The sequence below is a fragment of the Monodelphis domestica genome, chromosome 6 (genome assembly GCF_027887165.1).
Source record: "Monodelphis domestica isolate mMonDom1 chromosome 6, mMonDom1.pri, whole genome shotgun sequence".
Taxonomy (NCBI): domain Eukaryota; kingdom Metazoa; phylum Chordata; class Mammalia; order Didelphimorphia; family Didelphidae; genus Monodelphis; species Monodelphis domestica.
In genome coordinates, this window is record NC_077232.1 from 69,743,518 (window position 1) to 69,770,017 (window position 26,500).

A 26,500-nucleotide genomic window follows, 5' to 3' on the forward strand; every position below is an offset into this window, starting at 1 on the left:
GTGCAAAAGCTCATTAAAGAAAATGATTTCTTAAAAATCAGAAACATTGGAAAAACTTTCAACCTGGAAAAATAGATGAATTAAGAATTATTAGACTACCTGAAGGCCATGATAAAAAAAAGAGCCTAGATATCGTCTTTCAAGAAATTCTCAAGGAAAACTGCCCTAATACTCTAGAACCAAAGAGTAAAATGGAAGTGGAAAGAATCCATCTCCTGAAAGAGATCCCAAAGTGAAAATTCCCAGGAATATTATAGTCAAATTCCAGAATTCCTAAGAGAAGGAGAAAATATTGTAAGCAATCAAAAAGAGACAATTCAACTATTATAGAGCCACAGTCAGGAAAACACAAGATTTAGCAGCTTCTATATTAAAGGATAATAGTGCCTAGAATATGATATTCCAGAGGGTAAGGATCTAGGAATGCAATAAAAAAAACACCTCTCCAAAAAAACTGAGCATAATCCATCAAAGGAAAAAATGGGCATTCAATGAAATAGAGGACTTTAGAAAGACCAAAGCCAATACAGGAGGGGGGTGGGGGAAAAGGAGGGAAAGAATATGCATCATGTAACCATGGAAAAATATCCTAAATTAATTAATTAAATACCTAAATTAAAAAAAAAAAGAAAATCTAACATTCTTTCCAATTCACTTTGTGGACAATATGTAATTTTTCAAGAAGATATCTATTACATCAAGTATTGTCTACTTGTAGATATCAATATATATATGTACATATATGCATATACATAAATTATAAATGACTAAGAACTGTATTTAAAATAATATGTGATCAAAAAGAATAATTACCAAATTTATTATGCATGTCTCTGTTTTCTACTTTGATTTTTGGTACTAATTATTTTATCTTTTCCCCAGAGCATGTATATTACATGTATTTTCCCAATTACCTGTAATAATAATTTTCAACATGCATTTTCTGAAATTATAAGATCCAAATTGCCTCCCTCCTTCCCATTGCTCCAAACTCTCAGGGATAGTAAGCCATTTGATCTGGGTTATACATATATTATCATGCAAAACATACTTCTACGTTGCTTACTGGGGTAAAAATACTCATAAAACCAAAATCCCAAAATAAAACCATAAATAAACTAATGTGAAAAAATAATAATATATTTTTTAAAAAAGACCAAAGCTGAATAGAAAATTTTATTCTCAGTTACAAGCCTTAAGAAAAGCATAAAAAGGTTAACAAGAAAGAAAAATCACAAGGGATTCAATAAGGTTCAACTGTTTATATCCCTATAGGGGAAGGTAAGATTTGTAACTCCTAAAAACATTATCATTTGGGCAGTTAGAAGGAGTATACATATACAGAGAGTAAGGATGAAAGTTGAATATGATGGAATGGAATCGAAAAAACTAAAACTAAGGGATGAGAAAGAAGAATGCACTGAAAGAAGTAGAACTGAGTAAATTATCTCTTACAAAAATGGAACAAAAGAGTTTTTACAGTTCTTTTTGCGGTGATAAAGATTTGGAAGGTGGGGGGGATGTTCATCAATTGGAGAATGACTGAAGCAGTTGTGGTATATGACTGTGATGGAATACTATTGTGCTATAAGAAATCATGAGCAGGATGATTCCAGAAAAACCTGACTTACACAAACTGATGCAGAGTGAACAGAACTAGAACACTGTACACCGTAACAGCAATATTGTACAACAAACTTTTTAAAATTGACTTTTATGAACATTTTTTCTGTTTGTATAAAATCAACACTGTCTAATACATAAACGGTTTCTTTGATTCCTGGAAGACTCACATTGTTTTTTCTACTGAACTTATTTCCATCCTCCTGTAAACACATCAAAGGTAGCATCAAAGTATGGCTTGAACATTTCTGAGGGACTTATGAGAAAGAATGCTATCCACATCCAGAGAAAGAACTGCAGGATTAAAAACACAGAAGAAAAATAACTGCTTGATCACATGGGTCAATAGGAATATGATTGGGGACTCCAAATGATCATCCTAGTGCAAATATCAATAATATGGAAATAAATCTTGATCAATGACACATGTAAAACCCAGTGGAACTTTATGTTGCCTACAGGAGGGGGGTGGAAAGAGGGGAGGGAAAGAACATGAATCATATAACCAGGAAAATTTTCTTAATTAATCAATTAAATAAAATTTAAAAATAAAACAAATAAAAAGAAACAGGGGGGAAAAAAGGTATGGCTTGAACATAAGTTTTTCAGCAACCACTGTAGCCTAAAGCACTAACAGGTGCTGGAGTGGGGATCACATCTTCATGACTGAATTTTTATCTGAACCAGAGGTAAATACTGTCAATCAGGCAGCAAAAAACCTCAGAAGAATCACCCAGAGGGACAAAATCACTTGCAAAGAGGCAGAACTAAGGGGTGAGGCAGAAATTCCATTTCTGTCATTAACTGGCTATGGGACTTGGGACAAGTCACTTGGCCTCTTCTAGTCTATTTCTTTTGTACTAAACAATGTCTACGAAGTTCCCCTTTTCCTTAAAAATTCTTCAAATGCCAGGCCTAGAAACAGGATGTCCTAGGTTGAAATCTGGCCTCAGATACTTCCCAGCTGTTTGACCCTAGGTAAGTCACTTAACCCCCATTGCCTAGCCCATACCATCCAAGATGGAAGGTAAGGGCTTAAAAAAAATTCTTCAAATGGAATACTAAAAGATGTAGAGCAAGTTTCTCTCAAACAGAATAGCCATACCTTTGCTGATCTCCACATTTTGAAGCTCGAAAATGTCTATGTCCATTGCTCCTCCTTTTGTCCCTTCTGAGAAGTCTATAAGGACCACCTTGTCTGCAACACCCTGTGTAAAACACCAGCAATAACACTCACCATTCAGTACTGCAAGAAAACAATGGTATTCACTTCAGAAATGATCAGGTCCAGAATTTAGCACATTTTAGAACATGCAATGACTTGCAACACTTATAACCCAACACATATTACAAGTGATCTCTCAAGATGAAAAAGATTTCATGTCTATAAAATAACAAAAATGTCAAAAGACAATTGAACAGCTGATAGATATAAAAACTAAGGAATTCAATCTGTTTGGCCTGGTTTTTAAAAACTAGGATTCTGAGACTGTCTGCCTTTTGATCCAGCCATAGTACTGCTGGGTTTATACCCCAAAGAGATAATAGGGAAAAAATACTTGTACAAGAATATTCATAGCTGCGCTCTTTGTCGTGGCAAAACATTGGAAAATGAGGGGGTGTCCCTTCATTAGGGAATGGCTGAATAAATTGTGGTATATGTTGGTGATGGAATACTATTGTGCTCAAAGGAATAATGAATCAGAGGAATTCCTTATGAACTGGAACAACCTCCAGGAATGGATGCAGAGCGAAAGGAGCAGAACCAGGAGAACAATGTACAGAGAGACTGATATGTTGTGGTACAATCGAATGTAATGAACTTCTCCATTAGTGACAATTCAGTGTTCCTGAATAACCCAGAGGGATCTATGGGAAAAAACACTATCCACATTCAGAGGAAAAACTGTAGGACTAGAAACACAGAAGAAAAAATAACTGCTTGACTACATGGGTCATGGGGATATAGACTCTAAATGATCATCCTAGTGCAAACATCAACAACATGGAAATAGGATCTGAGAAAGGACACATGTAAAACCCAATGGAATTGTGCTTCAGCTACAGGAAGGGGTGGGGAGAGGGGAGGGAGGGAAAGAAATATGATTCTTGTAACTAAGGAATAATGTTCTAAACTGTCTAAATAAAATTTTCAAAAAAAAAATATAAATGTTTACTGAACTGGAAAAAAACCCACACAAAACCAGGATTCTGGGAGGCTTTAATCAGTGTTTATCTGAGAAAAGGCTAGCCTTCAAAAATGCACTAGAAAATCATATGGAGAATGAGATGGGAAAAAGGAGAGTGACTAAATTTTTGCTGCTGATCATAGAAAATGTCTTTCTTTTGAAATCATAATTTTAATTTTTAAAAGCTAAAAATGGACTATTGACTGAGTGAATGAGTGGTAGATTCTGTGAAGATTGGATATAGCTATTTCCTGATTTTAACAATGAAGATACTTAGTTTAACAAAATCAGGAATGTCTTGGGAACTCTAAATTACTCCACCCTACTTAGACTGTACTTTAGGGGAAGATAAAGTTGTAATCTCCTGATTGAACAATGAAGATATTTAACTCTTACCTTATAGTGAAACTAGAACTTAGTTAAGTCTATTTTAAGCTCTTAATACGAAATGGTGTTAAGTAACTATAAAGGTTAAATTAATCACAAAAAGGTTAATTAACTCACAAAAGGTAAACTTAAAGAAGTGCTAAGTAATTATAAAGATATAATCTAATCAAAGAAGTTGAGAACTAAAAAGAATGGGAATTTAGAGGAAGAGACACAAGAGTGAAAGGTCTATATATTTGGCTCACTTCCTCTCTTGGCCACCTTTGGTGGCAGAGAGCTGGCTGATAAGCAGCATGTTGGGCCTTTTGGAATCTTAGCATGGCTACAAGCTATTATCCAGTTCAGTGGTGAGTTTCTGGCTGAGTTTTCCTCCTTTACTTTCCAACTTTATCCTCTTAAAAGCCTCTAATCTTCTTCAGAGACCTAGAGGAGGGGATTTAAAAACTCCCCTTGGCACAGGCCAGGCAGGAGAAATCCTATATTCTCTTCCTTCCTTCTCCTTAAATTCCTTCCCATTATATTAATTAAATTACCATAAATTTCCAGACTGACTTGGGTATTTTATTTGGGATTTTCCCCGGTAACCAATTAAATCTAGATTTAAGTCACAACCCCAAAATTATCTTTACAGTCTGGCTAAACCACGAAGGTTGTGACCAGGACCCTCATATTTCTGTGAAATCTCTTTCTTTATTTATTACTTATTAAAGTCAGCCTTTTAAACAGTTTGAAACACAGCTGCAAGAGCAGGTGAGTATAAAACATTTTTTATTTCTCTCATTTCTCCTTAATTTGAATTGAACACAGCTGTTTATTTTTGTTTTTTGAAACCAACAAGCGGCAGGACTGGGGAAGCTGTTTAGCTTTCCCTCAGGGAACAAGCAACTGCCTAGATACAATACTGCCTAGATTACTCTTAATTAGGAGTGAGGGAGACCTGGAGAGAGTTTTGGACTTGTTCTGTTCCCCACATGTTTTGTGAAGTCAGCTAGGAAAATAATTACCAAAACTATATATAAAAATTAATACTACATTCCTCGACATTTATATGGCAGTTGAAGAATTGAAGAATTAGGGACATTGAGGAATTCAGGATACCTCCAATTTTTTATGTTATTAGGTAATGTCCTTTTTGTACTCATCAGTACTGTGTTAAGAGATGATAACATTAAAAAATTATTGGAAGCTAAAATACAAGAAATTATGCAAAAAACCTGAAGATAAAACACAGGAAAACACAGAAAAAATTGAGGCTAAAATAGAGGAGAACGTGCAAGCCCAATTGGAAAATTTTAAATGCTTCTTACAGGATCAATTGGCAAATATCCACCCCACCAAAAACAGGTCTGAACCTGACAGACATGTTTCTGAACCTCTAAATGAGGAAATTCCCTTCCCCAAAATGGAGATGGAAAAATACCCTTCCTATAGCTCAGTTAACAGACTTGTTCTCTCATGGTCTATAAATCTTGGCTGAACTTAATCCCCAAGACCCTTCTCTTGAAATCCCAATTTCTCCTGTTCCTTCCCCTACCCAAAAAAAAATTCCAGCCCCAAGGAAATCTCATCCTTCTAAAGAAACTTGTTTTAGTCAAACTGACCCACAGGTATCAAATTCAATTAGAGGCCTGTTTCCTATAAGAGAAGTACCTGAAATAGGACAGAATGGGGATGTGGTGACTTTAAGGCACAATACACCATTTACTCCCCAAGAAATAAATGAATTTACATGAAATATTCACATATGAACAAGATCCCTTTCTAGTAACAAAAAAGATGACAGACATATTTTTTCAATGTAATTCGTCTTACACGGACGTTGAAAACTTGCTAGAGGCTTTTTTAACGGAATGTGAGAAAAATAAAATAATTGCTCATGTCAACAAAACCCGGGGGTGTAATGCAGCACACTGGCCATCTCAGGATCCCGAATGGGACTATAACAACTCTGAGGATATTTTACAACTATACCATTGTAGAGAGGCCATCATAACAGCAATGAGAGAGTGTGCAGACAGTACAGAGAAGTGGACAGAATTTGAAGGAATTAAACAAAATGAGGAAGAGACACCCTACAGAATCATGGACAGAATAATTGAGTTTGGGGGTAGATATCTGGATTTTGATCTATCTAAAGAAAAGTGCATAAGACAAGTTTAGAAGGCACTTTGTCAATAACTATTGCAAAGTGATTAGAGATTATTTTAGAACCCATTGCCCAAAATGGCCACAGATGGACCTTGAAGAGTTGTGGAAAACAGCTCTATATGTTTCAAAGGGAAACAAAGAAAAGGAAGAAAATAATGACCTCATGGAGAAAATAAAGAATTGAGATGTTTAAAAGATAAGATGGCTAGAATGGAAAGTGAGCATGATACTCAACCAATGGCACTTGCCCCTCTCCAGGAATATAATTATCGATCTATTACCTGCCAATTCTGTGAGAAGAAGGGCCACAGAATGGTAGAATGTAGAACTTTACTCAAAGCACTCAGAAGGAGTTAATAACAGTTTAATAACAACTACAGAAGTGATAATTATAGAAATAAGTATAATAATGATAATGGAAACCACAACTTTAGGAATGATAACTATAGGAATAGATATTGGGAAAATGATAACTCAAACCAAATGACTATACAACAATATAACAAGTGGTGCTCATCTGAAAAATACTCAAGGTACTAATGCCCCTCAGAGGGGTGCCCTTCAGGGGAGTGCCCAAGGAACTTCCCAAATGCAATGAAGGTGTCGGGGAGGGGAATGGGGCACAGGAATCAGAGGATACAACCTTTGATTTTCCAGACCCTGATGTCCTACTACCTGTTGTCCCTATCCACTTCCCCCTCTACACTAATGGCCCCGATGTTACTTTAAAGGTGGGTAACACCTATTACGATTGTCTTTTAGACACTGGAGCTTCCAGGTCTGTATTAAAGAGTACACCTGATTTACACTGTTATTCCATTGGCTCAGAGAGTGTAATGGGAATGTCAGGAATACCCCAAAGAGTTAAAAAACTTTCCCCTAGGATAGTGTCTGTAGGACCCCTAAAGGTACAACACTCCTTCCTTTTGATGCCTGATTCCCCTTTAAATTTTCTGGGGAGGAACTTTCTATTCAAACTTAGAGCCACAATAACTTGCTCTCCAGATGGTTCCTTATCATTGGAAATACCTGAGGAATTTTTAAATTTACTCCCTGTAATTCTCTCAGAGAGTCAGGAAGGGAAAGAGCATCCCACCTTTGCAATACCTGCAGATATGCTGGAGTCTCTTTGGGCCATATCTTCTTTCGATGTAGGCTTACCTAAGTCATCTGTTCCTGTGCAGATAAAAACTAAATCTAGCCCACCTCCTTCCATTCCTCAGTATGCCCTCTCAAAAGAGGCAATTGAGGGTATTATCCCAGTAATTAACTCATTAATTGCACAGGGAATAATAATACCTTGTAAATCTGAATGCAACACGCCCATCCTGCCCATTGAAAATCCAAAAAGGTGGCCAGATGGCAAGCACCTCTATAGATTCATACAGGATCTGAGGGCTGTGAACAACCACGTTATAAAGAGACACTCTGTACTTTCCAACATACATATGATTATTTCTTCTATTCCTAGCAAAGCTACATACTTTATAGTAGTAGATTTGTGCTCAGCCTTTTTTTCCATACCTGTTCATGAGAACTCCAGGCATATCTTTGTTTTCAGCTGGAAGGGCGCACAATATACATGGAGTCATCTACCCCAGGGTTACATGGAAAGCCCCAGTTTATTTGCGCAAATTTTGAGCCAAGACACAGATAATATAACCTTTAAAATAGTAAATTAATCAAATATGTAGATGATCTTCTCTTGGCATCAACAGATGCAGAAGTATGTCAGGAAGATAGTAAACACAACCTCTTGGAATTGCACAAAAGAGGACATAAGATCTCGAAGGGTAAAGTTCAGTGGTGTCTCCCTAAAGTAGAATATTTGGGGTTCATCCTGACTGCGGGTGCCCGCTCTATTTCTCCCAAATGAATCAAAAATATTCAAAATTTAAACGCTCCCACCACTAAGAAACAGTTGAGGGCAATTTTAGGAGCAACACGGTTTTGTAGACAATGGATTCCTTGCTATGGGCAAATTACTAAACCCCTTATAGCACTAACAAGGGATTCGGTCCCTGAACCCCTAAAATTAGAGCCAGAACACCTGTCAGCTCTATCAGATCTAAAACAGACTTTCCTATCTGCCCCCACTCTAGGCATCCCAGATTATAACAAGCCATTTACTTTGTATGTACATGAGTGAAGAAGGGTAGCTTCAGGTGTTTTAACTCAGACTTTGGGGCCTTCTCAGCACCCAATTGCTTATTATTCTGCCCAACTGGACCCAGTAGCATCAGGAACACTACCATGTCTTAGAGGAGTAGCTGCTACAGCCTTACTAGTGACAAAATCTGTTGATCTAGTATTGAGATGCCCATTAACAATTATGTGCCCACATGAGGTAGAAGCATTGTTACTAAGGCATAGAACACAGGCATTCTTGGATCAGAGAATTACAAGGTATGAAATAACTTTGTTAAATAGCGAAAACATTACCTTGAAACATTGTACAACCCTTAACCCTGCCACCTTGCTTCCAGATTTACCAACTTCAGGAGAACCATTATACAACTGTGAAACACTAGTGTCCATGGCAGAAAAACCTCGAGATAATCACAACCCTAAAATTATCTTTACAATTCCTACTAACCTCAAAGGATTGATGGGCAGACAGAATTATTTGTTTTCTTCAAGGCTCAACTCAAGTTTTATATAAAGCTATATAATCCAAATTGCCTCCTCCCTCCCTTTTCTCCCCCCCTCACAGAGCTGGCAAACAATTCATTATGGATTATAAATGTATTATCACACAAAACATATTTCCATACTGTTCATTTTTGCAAGTGAATAATCTAATAAAACTAAACCCCAAAAACATATACCCAAATAAATAAGTGAAACATTATGTGCTTTCATCTGCATTCCTACTCCAACAGATCTTTCTCTGGAGATGGATGGCATTTTTTGATAAAGATTTCTCAGAATTGTCCTGGATTATTATATTGCTGCTACTACCTAATTCTATCACAGTTGACCATTCCACAGTAATTGCTGTTAGTGTATACAATGTTTTCCTGGTTCTGCTCATTTTACTCTGCATCAGTTCAAGTTTTCAAGTTCTTTCTGAAAACATCCTGTTCATCATTCTTTACAGCACAATAGTATCCTATCACTATCATATACCACAATTTATTCAGTCATTACTCAGTTGCCATATGGACATCCCTTTAGTTTCTAATTCTTTGACATCTCAAAAAGAGCAGCTATAAATATTTTTGTATAACTAGATCCTTTTCCATTAAAAAAATTTTTGGGGGGATACAAACATAGTAGTGGCATTACCGGATCAAAGGGTATGCACTGTTTTATAGCCCTTTGGACATAATCCCAAATTACCCTCCAGAATGGTTGGATCAGTTTACAACTCCACCAGCAATGCATTAGTGTCCCAATTTTGCCATATCCCCTCCAACATTTATCATTTTCCTTTTGTCATGCTGGCTAATCTGACAGGTTTGAGGTGGTATCTCAGAGTTATTTGATTTGCATTTCTCTAATAAAGAGAGATTTAGAACATTTTTCCATGTGATTATTGATAGCTTTGATTTCTTCATCTGAAAACTGCTTATTCATATATTTTGACCATCTGTCAATTGGGGAATGACTTGCATTCTTATAAATTTGGCTTCCTTAGTAACTGGGAACCAAAATCTAATTCTATAAGGACTTGAGATATCATCAATGTTGCAATTGTAGGAACAGAATTAATGTAGGTCTTACACAAGACAATGGAGAAATGCATAGTAGGAGGAAGCCAACTACAGTATGATAGCAATAAAGAACTGTGTAAAAGTAGAAAGGGCATTAAAGACATGTATGAAGTGGATCAGTCACAGTGAAGAATAATGTCAAGGTGGTCTAGAGGAGGACCCCCAGCACACTAAGGAAACTCTTGGTGGAAGATTTATGGGAAGACAAGGATAAAAATTAGAGTCTGGATGAGGTTGGGATGGATTATGATATTTATCAACCTCCTAACAGTCAATTAATGGAAGCAAAAATGCTCATAGTCAATATACTAATGGATTACTGTAGAAACATCTAAGAATCAATATTATATCAATACAACCCCAAATCGGACTCTCGTACATAGTTTTTGTTAATAGTTTTGTTAAAGTCCTATAGCTAAACATCAACAAGTTAATAGTTAAATAGATTTTATATTTTAACACAGAAACAACCTTAAGCCTTAAATTTCTTTAACAAAGAATGATTCTAGGACTGAGGATAATAGATTTAGAGACAGGAAAAAAGTTCCAAGGCCAATAAATCCAAACCTCATATTTTACAAATGAGGAAACAGACACACAAAGATATTAAGTTACTTGTCTAGGGTCTTATAGCCAAGAAAGTTTGGGGATGAAATCTGAATCTAGGTTAGCCACCTACCTGTCTAACTAGGTCCTTAGAGACCTAACAACTGGCACCACCTTTGACTCAAAATATTTTCCTTCAGTTTAATTTGTGACCATATCAGTTGTAGAGACAAGTTGTAGAGAGAATTGATACTTAAAACATAAACATGCAATTCAGTAAGTTGCATTCTTTATTTTCAGTGAATACTCATCTATCAAGAACAGTATCATAAAAATAACAAAAATCATGAAAATGAAAAATAGACTTATGCTCTTTAAAAAAACCCACTTGATGAATTCAACAGAAATTGTTGGTTCAGAAAATAAAGGGGGGTGGTGGTGAGGGGAAGATGAGGAGTTAGATTATAAGCTCATTGATGGCAGGGACTTTTTTAAATATTATTTTAACTCTTACCTTTTGTTTTGGAATCAATTCCAAGTCAGAAGAGCCACAAGGGCTAAGCAAGTGGGGTTAAGTGACTTGCCCATGGTCACACAGCTAGGAAGTGTCTTGGGCCAGATTTGAACCTATATCCTCCTGACTCCAGATCTGGCTCTCTATCCACTGAGCAACCTAAGCTGCCTGTTTTTTGTCTTTTTTTGTATCCCCAGTACTTAGCACAATGCCAGACACATAGTAGGTGCTTAATATTTATTGACTGGTTGACTGATAGACATCTCTGAAGTAATCAACTTAAGTTATTTTCACCTTGGAAGAATTTGCACAAGATTAGGGGATATGACAGATATAACCAGAAAACAGTACAGACACTCTCACTCTTTCACACTCTCACTCTCACACTCTCTCTCTCTCTCTCTCTCTCTCTCTCTCTCTCTCTCTCTCTCTCTCTCTCTCTCTCTCCATATATATGTATAAATATATGTATGCATGTATTTTTTTGCCAAATTAATTATAAAGAAGCATCATGATAAAGAAGGCACATGGAGGCTCATCTGAACACAATGTACAAACTGAAGAAACAGTAAAAGGAATACAAACACTACAAGAAATACAACTTCTTTGCATGCTGTACTTCATTCACAAAATACAACTAAATAAATCATAAACTATCAAGTCAGGGCTATGTTGCCAAGGCAATAGCAGAGAAATCATATAGGGGCTGGACTATGTATAATTGAGGGGGGGGGGAAGGAAAAACTAGCCAAAGCCAAAAACAGATTCACAATTTTCTTGAAAATAAATGAAAACTAAGGAAGGAGAATATTGAATCATCAAGCTCAATAAAAGCCACAGTTTTTCTGTTGATTATAATGAGGATATTGTTTAAATGACTATTTCAAAACATATTGCATGATTAACTGCTAACTGTGCAACAATATCACAGAGCCTTCAGCTGTTTTTAATCAAGATACTAAGTATACTTTAAGGGAAAATGAGGTAAATTTATAAGACAAATTGAAACTTTTTTTGCATGTCAAAAATCTAAATAGAAATAAAAGTATACTAGAAACTGTTAACATGTTCATCAACAAACATGATAAAAATCTTATACCTTTGCTAAAATTGCTAATACACAAGCAATCCCCAGCTCTCCACTTCCAACCACAGTAATTTTGTTGACACTTTTTTCTTGATTTTTTGAATTCATGTCTGAGATACCTAGAAAAAGAGATTAATTTGTGAGCAAAATTCTAAAATGATACAGAAATCTTTGACATTTTTTCTTTTTCTTTTTAACACACTCAAATAAAATAAGGTGAAAAATAGTATGCTTCAATCTGCACTTAAATTTCACAAGTCCTTCAAAATTCTCTTGGATCACAGTATTGCTGAGAATAGCTAAGTTTTTCACAGTTGATCATTGTACAATATTGCTATTACTGTGTACAACATTCTCCTGGTTCTACTTACTTCACTCAGCATCTGATATTACTTACATAGATATAACACACAGAGACTTTTGACTAAAAATATGGAGGGAAGAAAGAAAATGGCAGTAAGGGTTTCAAAGTTCCAGAAACATTCCTATATCTTATAAGAATACAAACCTTGAGTGATCTTTGAAATATAGGCTAGCAATTCTACCTGCTGAGTCTCAGCAGCAGAAGATAAGGAGTACAGAGGAAGTTCCTCCTGAAACTTGATAATCATTTCACTGATTAACCCAGTGATGATTGATTTAGGCTAGAAAATAAACAAAAAGAGAATTATTATCTCTAAGACACAGCAGTTTCCTAATTATGATTAAAAAAATGTATCATCAAGGTCAGTAATAACCTATCACAGGGAAGCCCAGAACAGCAATCTAAAATCAACATGAATTTGAACTCAAATGAGCAAAGCCTCAACCAATTTAGAGAACCAAGAAATATTATGTTAACAGTTGTGACAAGAATTTTTTTAAAAGAAACTGATTAGCCCTCTAGCATTCCTATCACAGAAAGCAAGTTAAATTAGAGTCACACACTTAAAACAATAAATGAAGTTCTAAGTATAGATGACTATTAATATAAACACGAGTTGGGGGATTAACATTTTCTTTCTCCTACCATTAATAAATGTTATTTGACAAATATAAAAGTCAAGTACAAAAGTTTGGGCTTTAAGTCAGATAAAATTGACTGTTACGGATATTGTGAAAAATGCTTTGTTAAATTGTTTGGAAGACATATAATTTTATTGTTCCAATCTAACTTCATGTGACTAGATATTGTTTGAACCTAGAATATTGCCCTGACTTCAGTAATTCTTCAGAAATACCAGAGATAGCTACAAGGAATTTTGGGTTCCCTGGGTCTTAGATCCACTCAAAATAACACAGTACTTGTTTTGGGTCTTGCCAAGCTTATGCTTTGGCTACATCCAAATTTTATAGAATGCTTATATTTACTTATAATCTTATCAACCTACTTTGCTTTCAAATTGCCCTCTAGAAAAACTGCTTAACTATGTATTATGTGGTGCTCTAACGTAAATCCTATATAAGTCTTCTAGAGCCAGGAAGGGAAGGAGCCACACACTTTCTTTCCAACTTTCTCTCCCATACCAAATGACTTAATAAATTTCTGTCTAAAACCATTTCAGAACTTGTATTTTGTTCTTATTAACAACAGTATAACCTGAAGTCTATAATAAACTGGATTTTTTTTCTGTATAAAAGTATAAATTTTAAAATTCTACTCCTCTAACTACTGAGCTCAAATAAGTTCTTGGATCATCAGATACTTAAAGTGATGTTGGGAAAGGCCTAGGAACTTGTGAAACTGCTCTGTAATCCAATGCCAAGGAGAAAATTTTTTTAAACTTTAATACATCAATGTATTATATATGACAATATAGGGATCTTTCATACTTAAAATTAGCACTCCACTATAAAAAAACTCTGAAACTTTGCCCAAATATTTACTCTCATATTTCAGTTAGCTGAAGCACAACATATTAAGAAATAAATCAAGGAATTTTTTTAAAAACCTCCATCTTGCAAAAGCACATCACAAAAATCTAACCTAATTATCTTTGCTGATTTTGATCATTTTTTTGTCAGCACAATCTATACTGAGTTTAATATTAATTTATCTTTCTATAAAGTGCTATAGTACCTCCTCCCTCACCCATTCCCTTTCAATTTCAAAACTTTTTTGTAAGAAGGCATCAGGTAAGTTATAGTTGGAGGGAAATGTAGTCCTTTTATTATCTGCATCATCAGCATGGAAGAGAAATATTAAGAAAATTGAAAAAATTGAAAAACAAAAACCAAATGACTCTTACATGACTCCAGTTTTGCAGATAGGGCAGATATATTCTACCCTGAGCATCCACATGTTTTCCCACTGAAATTCCCATGTTTGCAGTTGGCTTCAAGAAGCAGATGGGGGGTGCAAATGGGTGAGAATCCAAAATCCAAAAACGAATTGGTATATTATATGTATTACCTATTTAAGACAAAATGAAATCTATCACAAATTTATCTTTAAAAGATAACAAAATACAAATTAGTAGATGTACTACAGGTAGGCCTAGTTTTGTAAAATGGATTCATTCTCATCAAGTAAAAGCTACAAAGTAGATTTCTACAAATTCAGATGGAGGGGTCTGAGATAAGGGATATCACTTACAGGCATTTTTGAGGAAAGGGTTGGTGAAGGTCTAATGGAGAAGGTGGCACTTGAGCTGGACTTGAAGAGATTTCAAAGGCAAAATACGTGGGTAAGATTATTCCACATGTGTAAAGTAGAATTTACTTTTTAGGAATGGTCATACTAGATATAGAAAATTGAATTTATAATTTACTTTCATTTAAAAATTACAGACAAGTTTCTAAAAAAATTGATCTAAATCCCTTATTGTAAATGAGGGCAGTGAAATCAAGTGAAATTAAGTGACTTACCCAAGGTCACAGCAAGTAACTCCAATAGAGAACTAGATTCCAGGTACCTAACTCAGTCCAGGATCTTCCCATTCCTACTCAGTTATATTCTCACCTGCAGTTCATTTTCCTTTGAGGGACTTTTATAAGAGTAAACCTCTCATCCTCTATCACTATACCCCTCTTCATTCCAATATTGACTATAAAAATATATCTAATACAAAGGAATCCATTAATTCAACCCCTGGGCTCTTAGAACTGTTTTCTCTTTTTCCTTTCATCTAGATATTTATAAAATATATATTTATATATGATAACGCACTGGTTCTGGAGTCAAGAAGACCTGAGTACAAATCTGGCCTCAGACACTTACTGGCTATGCAACTCTGGGTAACTCACTTCATCATGATTTGCTTCCATTTCCTCATTTGTTAAAAAGGGATTATAACAGTACCTACCTCACAGGGTTATTGTGAAGGTGGGTCAAATGAGATAATATTTGTAAGGTATTTAGCACAGTTCCTGGTCCGTAGTAGGTGATATATAAATGTGAGCTAATATCAATAAATGTATATGTACACTTATATATGTATACATAAAATTATGTAGCTAGATTAAACTATTAATCAACAGATCTCATAGATGGCTCTTTTGGACAAGAATAATTCAATTATTGAACCAAAGAGCTATCCACACATGCTAATAAACTAGGAAACAGACTCAGTATTAAAATATATATAGGAAACTCAGAAATGACAATCCTAAAACCTTGTGGATCAAACTTCTATTTGAACCAGACTATGTTAAAGATAATCAAGGATATATTGTATATCAAAGATTAATCAGCATGGCTGTGGCTGATCATGGGGGTGCCTTCACCAGTCATCCTATAAGACCTACTTCACAGGGTTGCCATAAGGCTTAAAAGAGAGCAATGTATGAAAAATGTTTTGCCAAGCACTGTTTATCAGTATTTATTATCCTCACTATGCCCCCTCCTTATGGTCCTCAAACAGATTCTTGGAAATTTTGTCCTATAACCTGCAGATATTTTAGAAATTTGGCTTGAAATGCTGTTAGCATCACCTCTCTCATATAAATAAACACCCCATCCTTTATTACTTATAACAGGATGAGACAAAAGCTAAATCCTCTCTCCCAAGTAGAATTTTCCTTCAGGTCTATCCACCCATTCTCCCATGGAAAGGCAGTGTGGTACAATGGAAGGCACAAAGAACTTGAAATCAAGAAGAGTAGGATTCAAATCCTGGCCATATGTACCATATCTTACCATATGTATAACTTTAAGCAAGTACCTCAATCTGTCTGGGACTCAATTTCATCAGGTAAAATGAGAGAGGTTGAACTAGATCACCTTTAACCTCTCATCAAATGTTCCACCAACTCTCCCTTTTGACTATCCAGGTCTGTCTACCATTCTTCTTCCATATACTAGTCATTAGTGCAGGAACAAAGACCCTCCTGGCCTGCTCCTTCCCTGCACAGGGGAGATGATCAACTCCCACTAGAGAGAGCCCTAGAGTCATTCAGAGTAAGAATTAGAAGGTGGGTAGCCTTTGATTTAGCCATAGCACTGCTGGGTTTGTATCCTAAAGAGATCATAAGGAAAAAGACTTGTACCAAAATATTCATAGCTGTGCTCTTTGTGGTGGCAAAAAATTGGAAAATGAGGGGATGCCCTTCAATTGGGGAATGGCTGAACAAATTGTGGTATATGATGGTGATGGAATACTATTGTGCTAAAAGGAATAATAAAGTGGAGGAGTTCCATGGAGACTGGAACAACCTCCAGGAAGTGATGCAGAGCGAGAGGAGCAGAACCAGGAGAACATTGTACACAAAGACAGATACACTGTAGTACAATCGAATGTAATAGACTTCTCTACTAGCAACAATGCAATGATCAAGGACAATTCTGAGGGACTTCTGAGAAAGAACACTATCCACATCCAGAGGAAGAACTATGGGAGTAGAAACACAAAAGAAAAACAATTGCTTGATCACATGGTTTGATGGGGATATGATTGGGGATGTAGACTCCAAACAATCACCCTAGTGCAAATATTAATAATATAGAAAGAGGTCTTGATCAATGATACATGTAAAACCCAGAGGAATTGTGCATTGGCTACGGAAGGGGAGGTGGGGGAGGGCAGGGAAAGAACATGAATCTTGTAACCATGGAAAAATATTCTAAATTATTTAAATAAAATTAAAAAAAAAAAAAGGTGGGTAGCTTCAACATGCCTCATCCTTCCCATCAACCTTTACCCTGAACAGCACGTATGACTATGGTCTCAAAACCATAGCCTCTCTCCCCCCTTTAACCCACTTTCCAATTTTCCACTTCTTGTTTGAGAAATTATAATCCAATTAATATTACCACTATTGTTAAGGCTGTAAAAATCTGTTATCTATGGCTCCATTCAGAATCCCAGGAATTTAGTGCCAGGATGTTTAGGCACATAATTTCCAAACCACTTCTCCTTATTCGTTCATATCCAAATATGCCAGCTGGCTGTATACTCCCTATATCCTTAATCTACTCTACCCATCCTTCAACCCCTTATTCTATTATTATCAACCTTTCCTTCATATTAGACCTCTGCCCTAGAAATTATTGTATATATATTTGCATTTAATTTTCTATGTGCACATTGCATCCCCTCATTAGAATGAGAGTTCCTCTTATGATTTATCACTTGTTTATTGTTTATTTGAGTATATGACTTGGGTTTTGGTTTTATAAGATTACTCTTATTAAAAATGAATAATAATGGAAACCGGTTTTGAGTGATAACACATGTATAACCTAGTGGAATTGCTTGTTAACTTTGGGGGAGGGGGAAGGGGAAGGGAAGGGAGACAACATGAATCAAGTAACCTTGGAAAACTTATGTGCAAATTTATTAATGGGATAAAATAAAGTCTACCAATATATCTACCAATATGATGTATAAAATGATGTATGGATATAATGATTCAGCAAGAATCTCTCTATAAATATGTGACTCTAAGATATAATAAATCAGAGCTGTGCCAAACCTCCTGCCTGGCCCAAACTTCTTTCATTTTAGCGTTTAGACCCTGATAAGAAGCCCAGAGCTGGCAAGTCAGAAAACTAATTTCTAATTGCTCGTTGGCTCTGGGAGGTTGGAGGGAGGAAGGGACGGAAAGAATATGAATCATGTAACCATGGAAAAATATTCCAAATTAATTAAACAAATTTTTGAAAAATAACAAAAAATAAAATAAAATGCCTATTCTGTACAAGGCATTATGCTATGTTTTACAAGAGACATAAAAATGATTTAATAAGGTTCTCTTGAATCTTCTGCCCATTCATCATCTCACTGACCATCAAGATATTTATTTTTGGCATCTACTGGGAGTTAGTCATCTTACCATGACCCCAAAATCTATATCCTCCTGAACAGAGACCACTCCCTGAAACTCTGGGTTGTCTTGGGGCCCACATTGCCAGGATAGGCCATCACCATCTATGCTTCGTTCTTCACCACTATCATCTTCCCATAAGAAGGACATGTCTTCTTGCCTTCCACTGCACCTGTCCTTCTCCATCTATTTACATTTCCATAATGTTCTAGAAATATAATCAAGTGAACTTTGTTCTTGTTCCTGGAATAGTGAATCAATCTGCTTCCCTATGATTCTATTGGCCTATTCTATAACTTCCCAAGGCAAAATAACCATTCTTATCTGGTGTCTCTCTTTACTAAAATGTGAGATCTTAGAAGACAAGATTTTTTTTTGCCTAGTTTTTTAATTTGTATTCCCAATGTTTATTGTATTTTGTATTGTTGTATTATTTGTATTATTGTGTTTTGCATATATTAAGAGCTTCTTAGGTCTTTAAAAAAAAAGAAAACTAGTTTCTAGATCCTCTATCAACTTTTTTTCTACAATTCCATCACTGTCACTACAGAAGTAAATAGAGACCACCCAAGACTGAGAGTCATTTTGTATTATATTTTTTATCCATTTCCACAGCTAAAGAATTCATTCCCTAATGGATCACCATCTAGTGAGGAGTCTGTCTGCCATTAGCTAGGCTAGTCTTTGGAAAGAATACTGCTGTTCCTCTGAATGTGTAAAAATGGAGACTTGAACTCTGGACTCCAAACCCCAGGAGTTTCTGCTAGCTCCCAGAATGCCCTCTAATCTCACTGAGATTTCCACCTGGGAGAGATCAAGAATTTCTATTTAATCTGGCTGTAAAGGCTATTGGCTCTCTTTCCTACTTCAGCTTCCCAGCAGATGAGTCTCTTTCATGATGTAAGTGAGGTTGTCTAGGCACTCCTAGCATTTAGTGGCAGCACTGAGCACACCTAATGCCCAAGAATCTTACTTTCTGATGGGACTATACCACTTGAAGGAAGGAATTATTTTTCTCAGGATTCATCAAGTCTTACCATGTAGATGACTTGGCCTCTGACTATCTATAAGGCCAGTCTTGGCTGAAATAAGGAGCAAATAGCCCTCTAGTTTCTACCTAGCAATCTCACATTGTCTATTGGTTTTCCAAAATGCTTTGCTAAGGTCTTTCCTCCCTTCTCTCTATTCCATAAAATCTCTTATTTATTTACTGCTATTGATGTCAACTGGGTGTCAGAAAAGAAAGTTAACCAGATTAATTCATATTAAAGAGATGATTATTTAGACCTATTTTGTGTCACACAACCCTTTGGCAGTATAGTGAAGCCTATGTAATCCTTCTCAGAGTTATGTTTTGTTTTGCTTTAAAAAAACAAAAAAAACCCTTATTTTCTTTCTTAGTACAACTCTAGGACTTCAGGAGGGCAAGGGCTAGGCAAACAGACTCGAGTGATTTGTTCAGGGTCACACAGTGGTTCCGGAAGGAACCACTTCTCCTGTGTTTCACAGGCTACACTACTCTTCCCTGATCTGACTAACCCAAATTTATACTATCTAAATAAAAACTACCACTATTATCCTTATAATTCTTAACTTCACCTTCAAATTATAAAATAGCAAAGGCCAGTTGGTTGAGTCTCAACAAGAATCAAGTTAGGACTCTGAGTCTTAATAGACTCAGAGTCCAAACCAAAGACCAGGTTTTTCTTTGGTCTTCTCAGAGTTTAATCAATCTATAAAAACCACAATAAATATTCAATAGTGTTCCCCAAGTTGGGAAAGGAAAAGTAAGCTGGAGTTATGCCCAAAGAGTGATAAAAACTGTGTATACTATTTGACCCACCTATATCACTATTAAGTCTGTTTCCCAAAGTGATAAAGGAAAAAGGAAAAGAACCTGTATGTTCTAATATATTCAATTCTATTCAAAATAGAAATTGAGGTGAAGTCCATTAATTGGAAAATGGTTGAATAAGTTGTAGTATATATATGATTGTGATAGAATACTACTGTTATAAGAAAAGAACAGGATGATTTTAGAAAAAAAAAACAAAACACAAAAAATTCCATGAGATAATTCAGAATGAAATGAGTAGAATCAAGAGAATGTTGTATACGGTAATAGCAATACTGTTTAAAGAGTAACTGTGACAACTAAGCCATTCTGAGTAATATGACTACAAAGGACTTAGGAAGGAAAATGCTATCCACCTACAGAGAAAGTATGGATATATGGAAGTATGTATTATTGTTGTTCAGGCTTTTCAGTCATGCCAGACTTTTCATGACCCCATTGGAGATTTTCTTGGCAGATAACTGGAGTGGTTTGCCATTTCCTTCTCTAGCTCATTTTACAGTTGAGGAAAGTAAGGCAAATAGAGTTAAGTGATCTGCCCAGGGTCACACAGCTGGTATTTGAAATCAGATTTGAACTACAGTCTTCCTGACTCGAGGCCCAGGGTACTCTATACCCTGTTCACCTAGCTGCTAATATGTACTGTATTGTTCCCTATGTATGTATCAGTATTAAATATTGGCCTTCTCCAATGTGGAGTTGGGAAGAAGGGAAGGAGACAACTTGGAACTCAAAATGTAAGGGGAAAAACCCCAAAACTTCACAGACTATTGAAGTTAAGAACTGACTTGGACACTATATCTCTATGAAATCATCATAGTCAGTAATAATGTTAAGCTCTTGCTGACCATCTTTCTTAACACACACCTTCCAACCTATTCACAAAAGGTGAGAGAGGGGAAAGGATCTCTCACATGTTCAGGAGAGTGAGTAGCACCTAAGTAAAAAGAAGTAAGGATTTCTGCTGTAAAACAAGAGAAAATAAGCCTCAGGTGGGTAAAGTCCAGGCTCACTCAAATTCTTTTGGGTTCCTCTGAGACCTCAGACACATAAACACAATCAAATTTCTATGGTTTCAATAATATCTTGAAAGTGTATGTAATTTAATATTGGCACCAGCGCAAAGAAGCTGACTTTACTGCAATGATAGGGCTGTTTTGTCTCAGAACATCCTCACTTACTATACAGAACAAAGGAGGAGAACTAAATAGTTTATATTTAGATCTTATAGTATCTTTTCTAGACCAAGAGAAGACTTGAGTTTGAATCCCAACTCCACTACTTACCTTGAGGAGTAAATCATATCTCTGTGAGCCTAAATTTCTTCATCTGACTACTTAACAGGGCTGCTAGGAGACTAAAATGAAATAATAGAATTGAAAGTGCTTTGTAAAGCTTAAAGTACTATACCTACCTATGTAAGTTAGTATGATAATATAAATACTTGGATACTTGACAAACATTCCTTTTTTTGGCTGTCACTCTTACCCTGATAGTTCACAGGAATAGTGCCAGTAAAATTCAGAAGATCTTTCTGAGAACTGTCTTTGAATACTAAAAAAGAAAACAAGAAATTAAAAAGCAGAAAATTCACAATAAAATAAGTACCAATTACCTGAAGACTAGGGACTTGGGAATCAATAAACATATAGACAAAGGAACTAGTGGATATAATTCAACTAAACCAGAATTGTCCAAATAATTGCAGATGGCAAATTGGTCAAATGTGTGACAATCCTCCACTGTGAGCCAAGTTTTAGCACACTGCAGAGGGACAATTACAATAGGTTCACATTATCACAGGCATTCATCTTAATGCTATTGCCAAATGTCAGTACTTTCAGGCTTCTTGTCTCTCCAAAAGTCTCATAACATAAACAAATAATTCACAACACAGTTGGGTGGCAAACACCTGACAGTCACAGATTATTTAAACTGATGATGCTAACAATAAGTGATTAAGTCTTTCAAAATGGTCCTCTATTCTATAGTAACATTTCTTTTTTGCTTTTTCAAAGGGTTGAAATTTTAGGCTACTGGTTTTTCCTGGTTCACATATTTGTCTTTCACTTATGGTCAATACACATTAAAGCCTTCTTATAACAATTCTCTCAGAGTTCTTATCATGAAACTGTCTTTAATGAAATACTATGGTATTTTAATAATTAAACCATTTGCCTGGGGTCAGTTTGGGGCCCATTTTAATGAATTCTGCTCTAGAGAGAATAAGACTTTTTCAAGGGTCTAATTAGCTCAGCTTTAAATCAATTATTAAGAAGCAGGATATGATAGAATTCACTGAATTCTTCTCTTACAGCTATTCTAATTTTTTCATGTGTATAAAGTATGTTCTTACATGGGAATATTATGATATCTCCCTTGTTTAGCTTTGCAGATATTATATAATACACTGAGATGCTATAGAAATCAGCTAATAAGACAAACACAAATGCAAAATTATAAATGTTTGTGAGTGACATTATCAATAATTTAAACAATGAAAAGAATCTGATTCTGATCAGGAATTTATACAGTAACCCTATATAAACTGTTGGGGTTGCTTAGGAGTGAAATCTTTATAACTGGTATGAGATGACAGAGAAGTACTAGAGAAAGCTAAACTCTGGAAAGAATGAAAAGAGGAAATTAAGATGACACATACTGCAGCAATGTCAGTTTAAACATAAATTAAAATGCTTAGCTTGAATACATGGATAGGTATATATCTGGATGAAAATATTTGCTGCTATTTATAAATGTTATATCAGAGGTAAAAAGAGCATTTTAAGAAGTGAATGGTAGGTGAGAAATTTTGCAATAAACATTTTAACCAAACAAGATAATGTCCTATAAGGGCAAAGAAATTTTAAGATTTATTATTGGGGCAGCTGGGTGGCTCAGTGGCTTGAGAGGCAGGCTCAGAGTCTGGAGGTCTTGGGTTCAAATCTAGCCTCAGATACTTCCCAGCTGTGTGACCCTGGGCAAGTCACTTAACCCCCATTGCCCAGCCTTTACCACTCTTCTGCCTTAGAACCAATACCTAGTATTGATTCTAAGATGGAAGGTAAGGGTTTAAAAAAAAAAAAGATCTATTATTATTCAAGTCAAGAAGCATTTATTAAGCATCTGCTAAATGTTTTACCCTGTGCCACGTGCTAACGATACAAAGAAAGACAAAACTAGTTCTTATCCTCAAAGAGGTCACATTTTAATGCTGGAGACAACATGCAAACAAGTATGTACATACAAGATATATGCAAGGTAAATTAGAAGTAATCTCAGAAGAAAGACATCAACATGGAAGGGGATCAGTAAAGACCCTTTAAAGAAGGTTGGATTACAGATGACAGCTAAAGGAAGCCAGTGAAGCCAGGAGGTAGAACATTACAGGCATGGGTGGCAGCCAATGAAAATGTCTAGAGATGGGAAATGGGAGTGCTTTGTGGAAAGAATAGTAAGGTGGATCATAGAGTATAAGGAGGGGAGTAAAGAGTAAAAGGCCAATAAAGTATAATAAGGTAGAAAGGGCCAAGGTTAGAAAGGCCTTGAAAGTCAAATAGATTTTATATTTGATCTTGGTGGTAAGATGAAGCTGGCTGACATGGTCAGACCTATACTTTCAGAAGGTCACTGCAGCTGAGTGGAGAACAGACTTAAGTAGGGAGAGACTAAAGGCAGCTAGACCTACTAGTAAGATTACTGTAGTACTCCAGGCTTAAGGTGATGAGGATCTTCTTGGTAGTGTTTGCAGTGTCATGAGGAGAAGGGACATATTCAAGAAATATTGTATAAGCAAATTGAAAAACAACTCAACAACAACAACAAAGATAAGATAGTTGTTACTTTATCGATTTAGTCATGTCTCACTTTGTGACCTCTTTTGGGATTTTCTTGACAAAGATAGTTAAAGTGGTTTGCATTTCCTTCTCCAGCTCATTTTACAGATGAGAAAACGGAGGGAAACAAAGTTAAGTGGCTTGCCCGGGGTCACATGGCTAATAAGTGTCTAAGGCTGGATTTGAACTCAGCTTATCTGACTCCAGGGCTGCCACTCTATTTACTATGCCACCTAAATGCATGGATGGAACCTGACAACAACCTGACAACAAAAATGGAGGTGAGAAAGAGTAAAAAGTTGAGGACACTTGCCTCTGGATGTTTTGGCCTCAGGGCACATCCAGCTCTGCAGATCAGCTCAGCCAGGTATAATCCAACTGCACTGAGACTCTAAGAATCTGACTGATTTGGATCCCAGGGCAAAGGCTGCAACTTTGACAAAGTATCTTGGAAATGTAAGGGTTAAATTTAATAGTTGTACAATAATTTTACAAAATTATGTGGTCACCAATATTTATTTTATCTCGGGTCCAAAATTTATTTACAAATATTTACAAAATGGAGAAGAAACAAAGTAAAGAAATGTGAAGAGGTTAGAGAGGTTATCTATCCTATCATCCTAGATATTTACTCTGGGTCTGCTTAATCCAGGCAGAGATTAATTAGCTCTCAACCAGGAAGGCTGGTGATGAGTAACCATAAATCCTCCTCCAAGATGGAAGCTATTCTCTTAGGAAATGAGTCAGCCTTTCATTCATCCAACAAAGTAGTTCAGGAGTCAGAGTCTAAATTGAAGCAGAGGTCCAAGCCCAGGATCCAAGCTGAAGTTTCCAGCAAAACTCCCTCAAAGACTCTCCCTAGTCAGAAGACAATCTCTTCAGGCTATCTTCCCAAAGACAATCTGCCCTGAGGGAGTTCAGGGCTTGCTTTTATGGTGACTTCTTGTCTCCTCCCCTCTTCACACAGGGGCTGATCACAATTTCCAAATTGTCTAGCATTGCCCAGGGGGAAGTGTCTGTGGGATCAACCTTCTCACCTTCTGAAGGTTAAGTTCTCATAAAAAAGATTCACTACTAAGGGTGTGAATTTTCTAAGTACCTTTCTAGCTTCTCACCTAGTACTAAGTAGCTCAGTCAATTTTTTGTTAATTCAATTTAAAAGTAGACAAAGGAGAGTTAATCAGGTCTTCAGTACTTAAGTTACTGTTAACTCAAGATAGACAAGAAAATAAAGAATTCCCTTTCACAGTACCACCACAGTAAGCTCAGGGCTCTGGACCCCCCCCCCCAAAGCTGGCAGAAAGGAATAGAGAGGTGGAGTAGGGTAACTACCTTCAGCTTCTGCTGGAGCCTTGAGAAGATCTGACCTCAGGGCTCATTAATATGCCATCAGCCTAATCTAGTTAATTAGCAGAAAAAAGAAGAAGCCCCTTCAGGCCAGAATAGCCCAAACCCACAAATACAGCAAATAAACAAAGGAGCAAGATTATAGCCAATGATGGAGAGGAAAGAAGGAAACAATATGAGTAAACAGAAAAAGAAAAAATAAATTACAATCAACAGCTTCTGTCCAGGTAATGAACAAAAAACAAATGGAACAGAGGTGGACCAAGGAACATCAAGCAAAAACTCAGGAACTCCAGTGAATTGGGCACAGGTTTTAGAAGAACTCAAAGCACAATTAAAAAAACAATTAAGAGGCTGAAGACAATTGGGAAAAGAACTTAAAAAGCAAAATAGGTCATCTAGAAACAGAAACACATGAACTAAAACAAGAAAATAGTGTCATAAAAGCCAGAATTGACCAGAATGAAAAACGAGGCAAAGAAAGTGAAAGATGACCTACAAAGAAAAACATACCAAAAGGAAAAGTTTGACCAAAAAGCCAGGGAAGAAATTCAGTCTTTAAAAATTAGAATTCAAGAAGCTGAGGACAACACTAAGTTGTGAGCCAGAACAATTGACAGGATGGCAGTATATTATTATTATTACAGTTGTATGAAAACAGAAATTAAAATATGGAGCATGATTGCTAATCTTTTTAAATCTAATATCTTTATGGGAAGATGAATTAAGGTTGAAGTGAGGCAATAAAACAATATTCTGATCATAGGACATATTCTAGGAAATTCTTATGAGGAACAAACAATAACTCTTTCTCCAGGGGTTCTATCCAAAGGTAATACACTTTAATTAGTGCCACATGTACAGAGTTACAAACACAAGTATAAGCAATTGAAAACTATGCAATATTTCGGATAGCATCTTCATTCAGGAATCTGAATCAGTTATCTTTTTGGTATCTTCACAAACAAAGCTATATCCAGATAAATTTAAATAATTCAAATCAACAAAC

General features: G+C 36.0%; 1 protein-coding gene across 4 annotated transcripts in view; it reads right to left on the reverse strand.

Moving 5' to 3' along the window:
- The window catches only part of UEVLD (UEV and lactate/malate dehyrogenase domains), an 87,281-nt gene that overhangs the window by 47,031 nt on the left and 13,750 nt on the right, over positions 1 to 26,500 (reverse strand). For 2 of the 4 annotated variants that reach the window (XM_007497003.3, XM_007497002.3), the window contains exons 3-7: positions 21,797 to 21,862; positions 14,439 to 14,602; positions 12,719 to 12,854; positions 12,223 to 12,329; positions 2,729 to 2,831 (exon numbers count right to left, since the gene is read on the reverse strand). In XM_007497003.3, coding sequence (XP_007497065.1) covers positions 2,729 to 2,831; positions 12,223 to 12,329; positions 12,719 to 12,854; positions 14,439 to 14,602; positions 21,797 to 21,862 — 576 coding nt within the window. Of the gene's footprint in view, positions 1 to 1,245; positions 1,918 to 2,728; positions 2,832 to 12,222; positions 12,330 to 12,718; positions 12,855 to 14,438; positions 14,603 to 21,796; positions 21,863 to 26,500 lie in introns of those variants that run through there. The other 2 variants (XR_008912788.1, XM_056802209.1) reach the window with 2 other exon arrangements.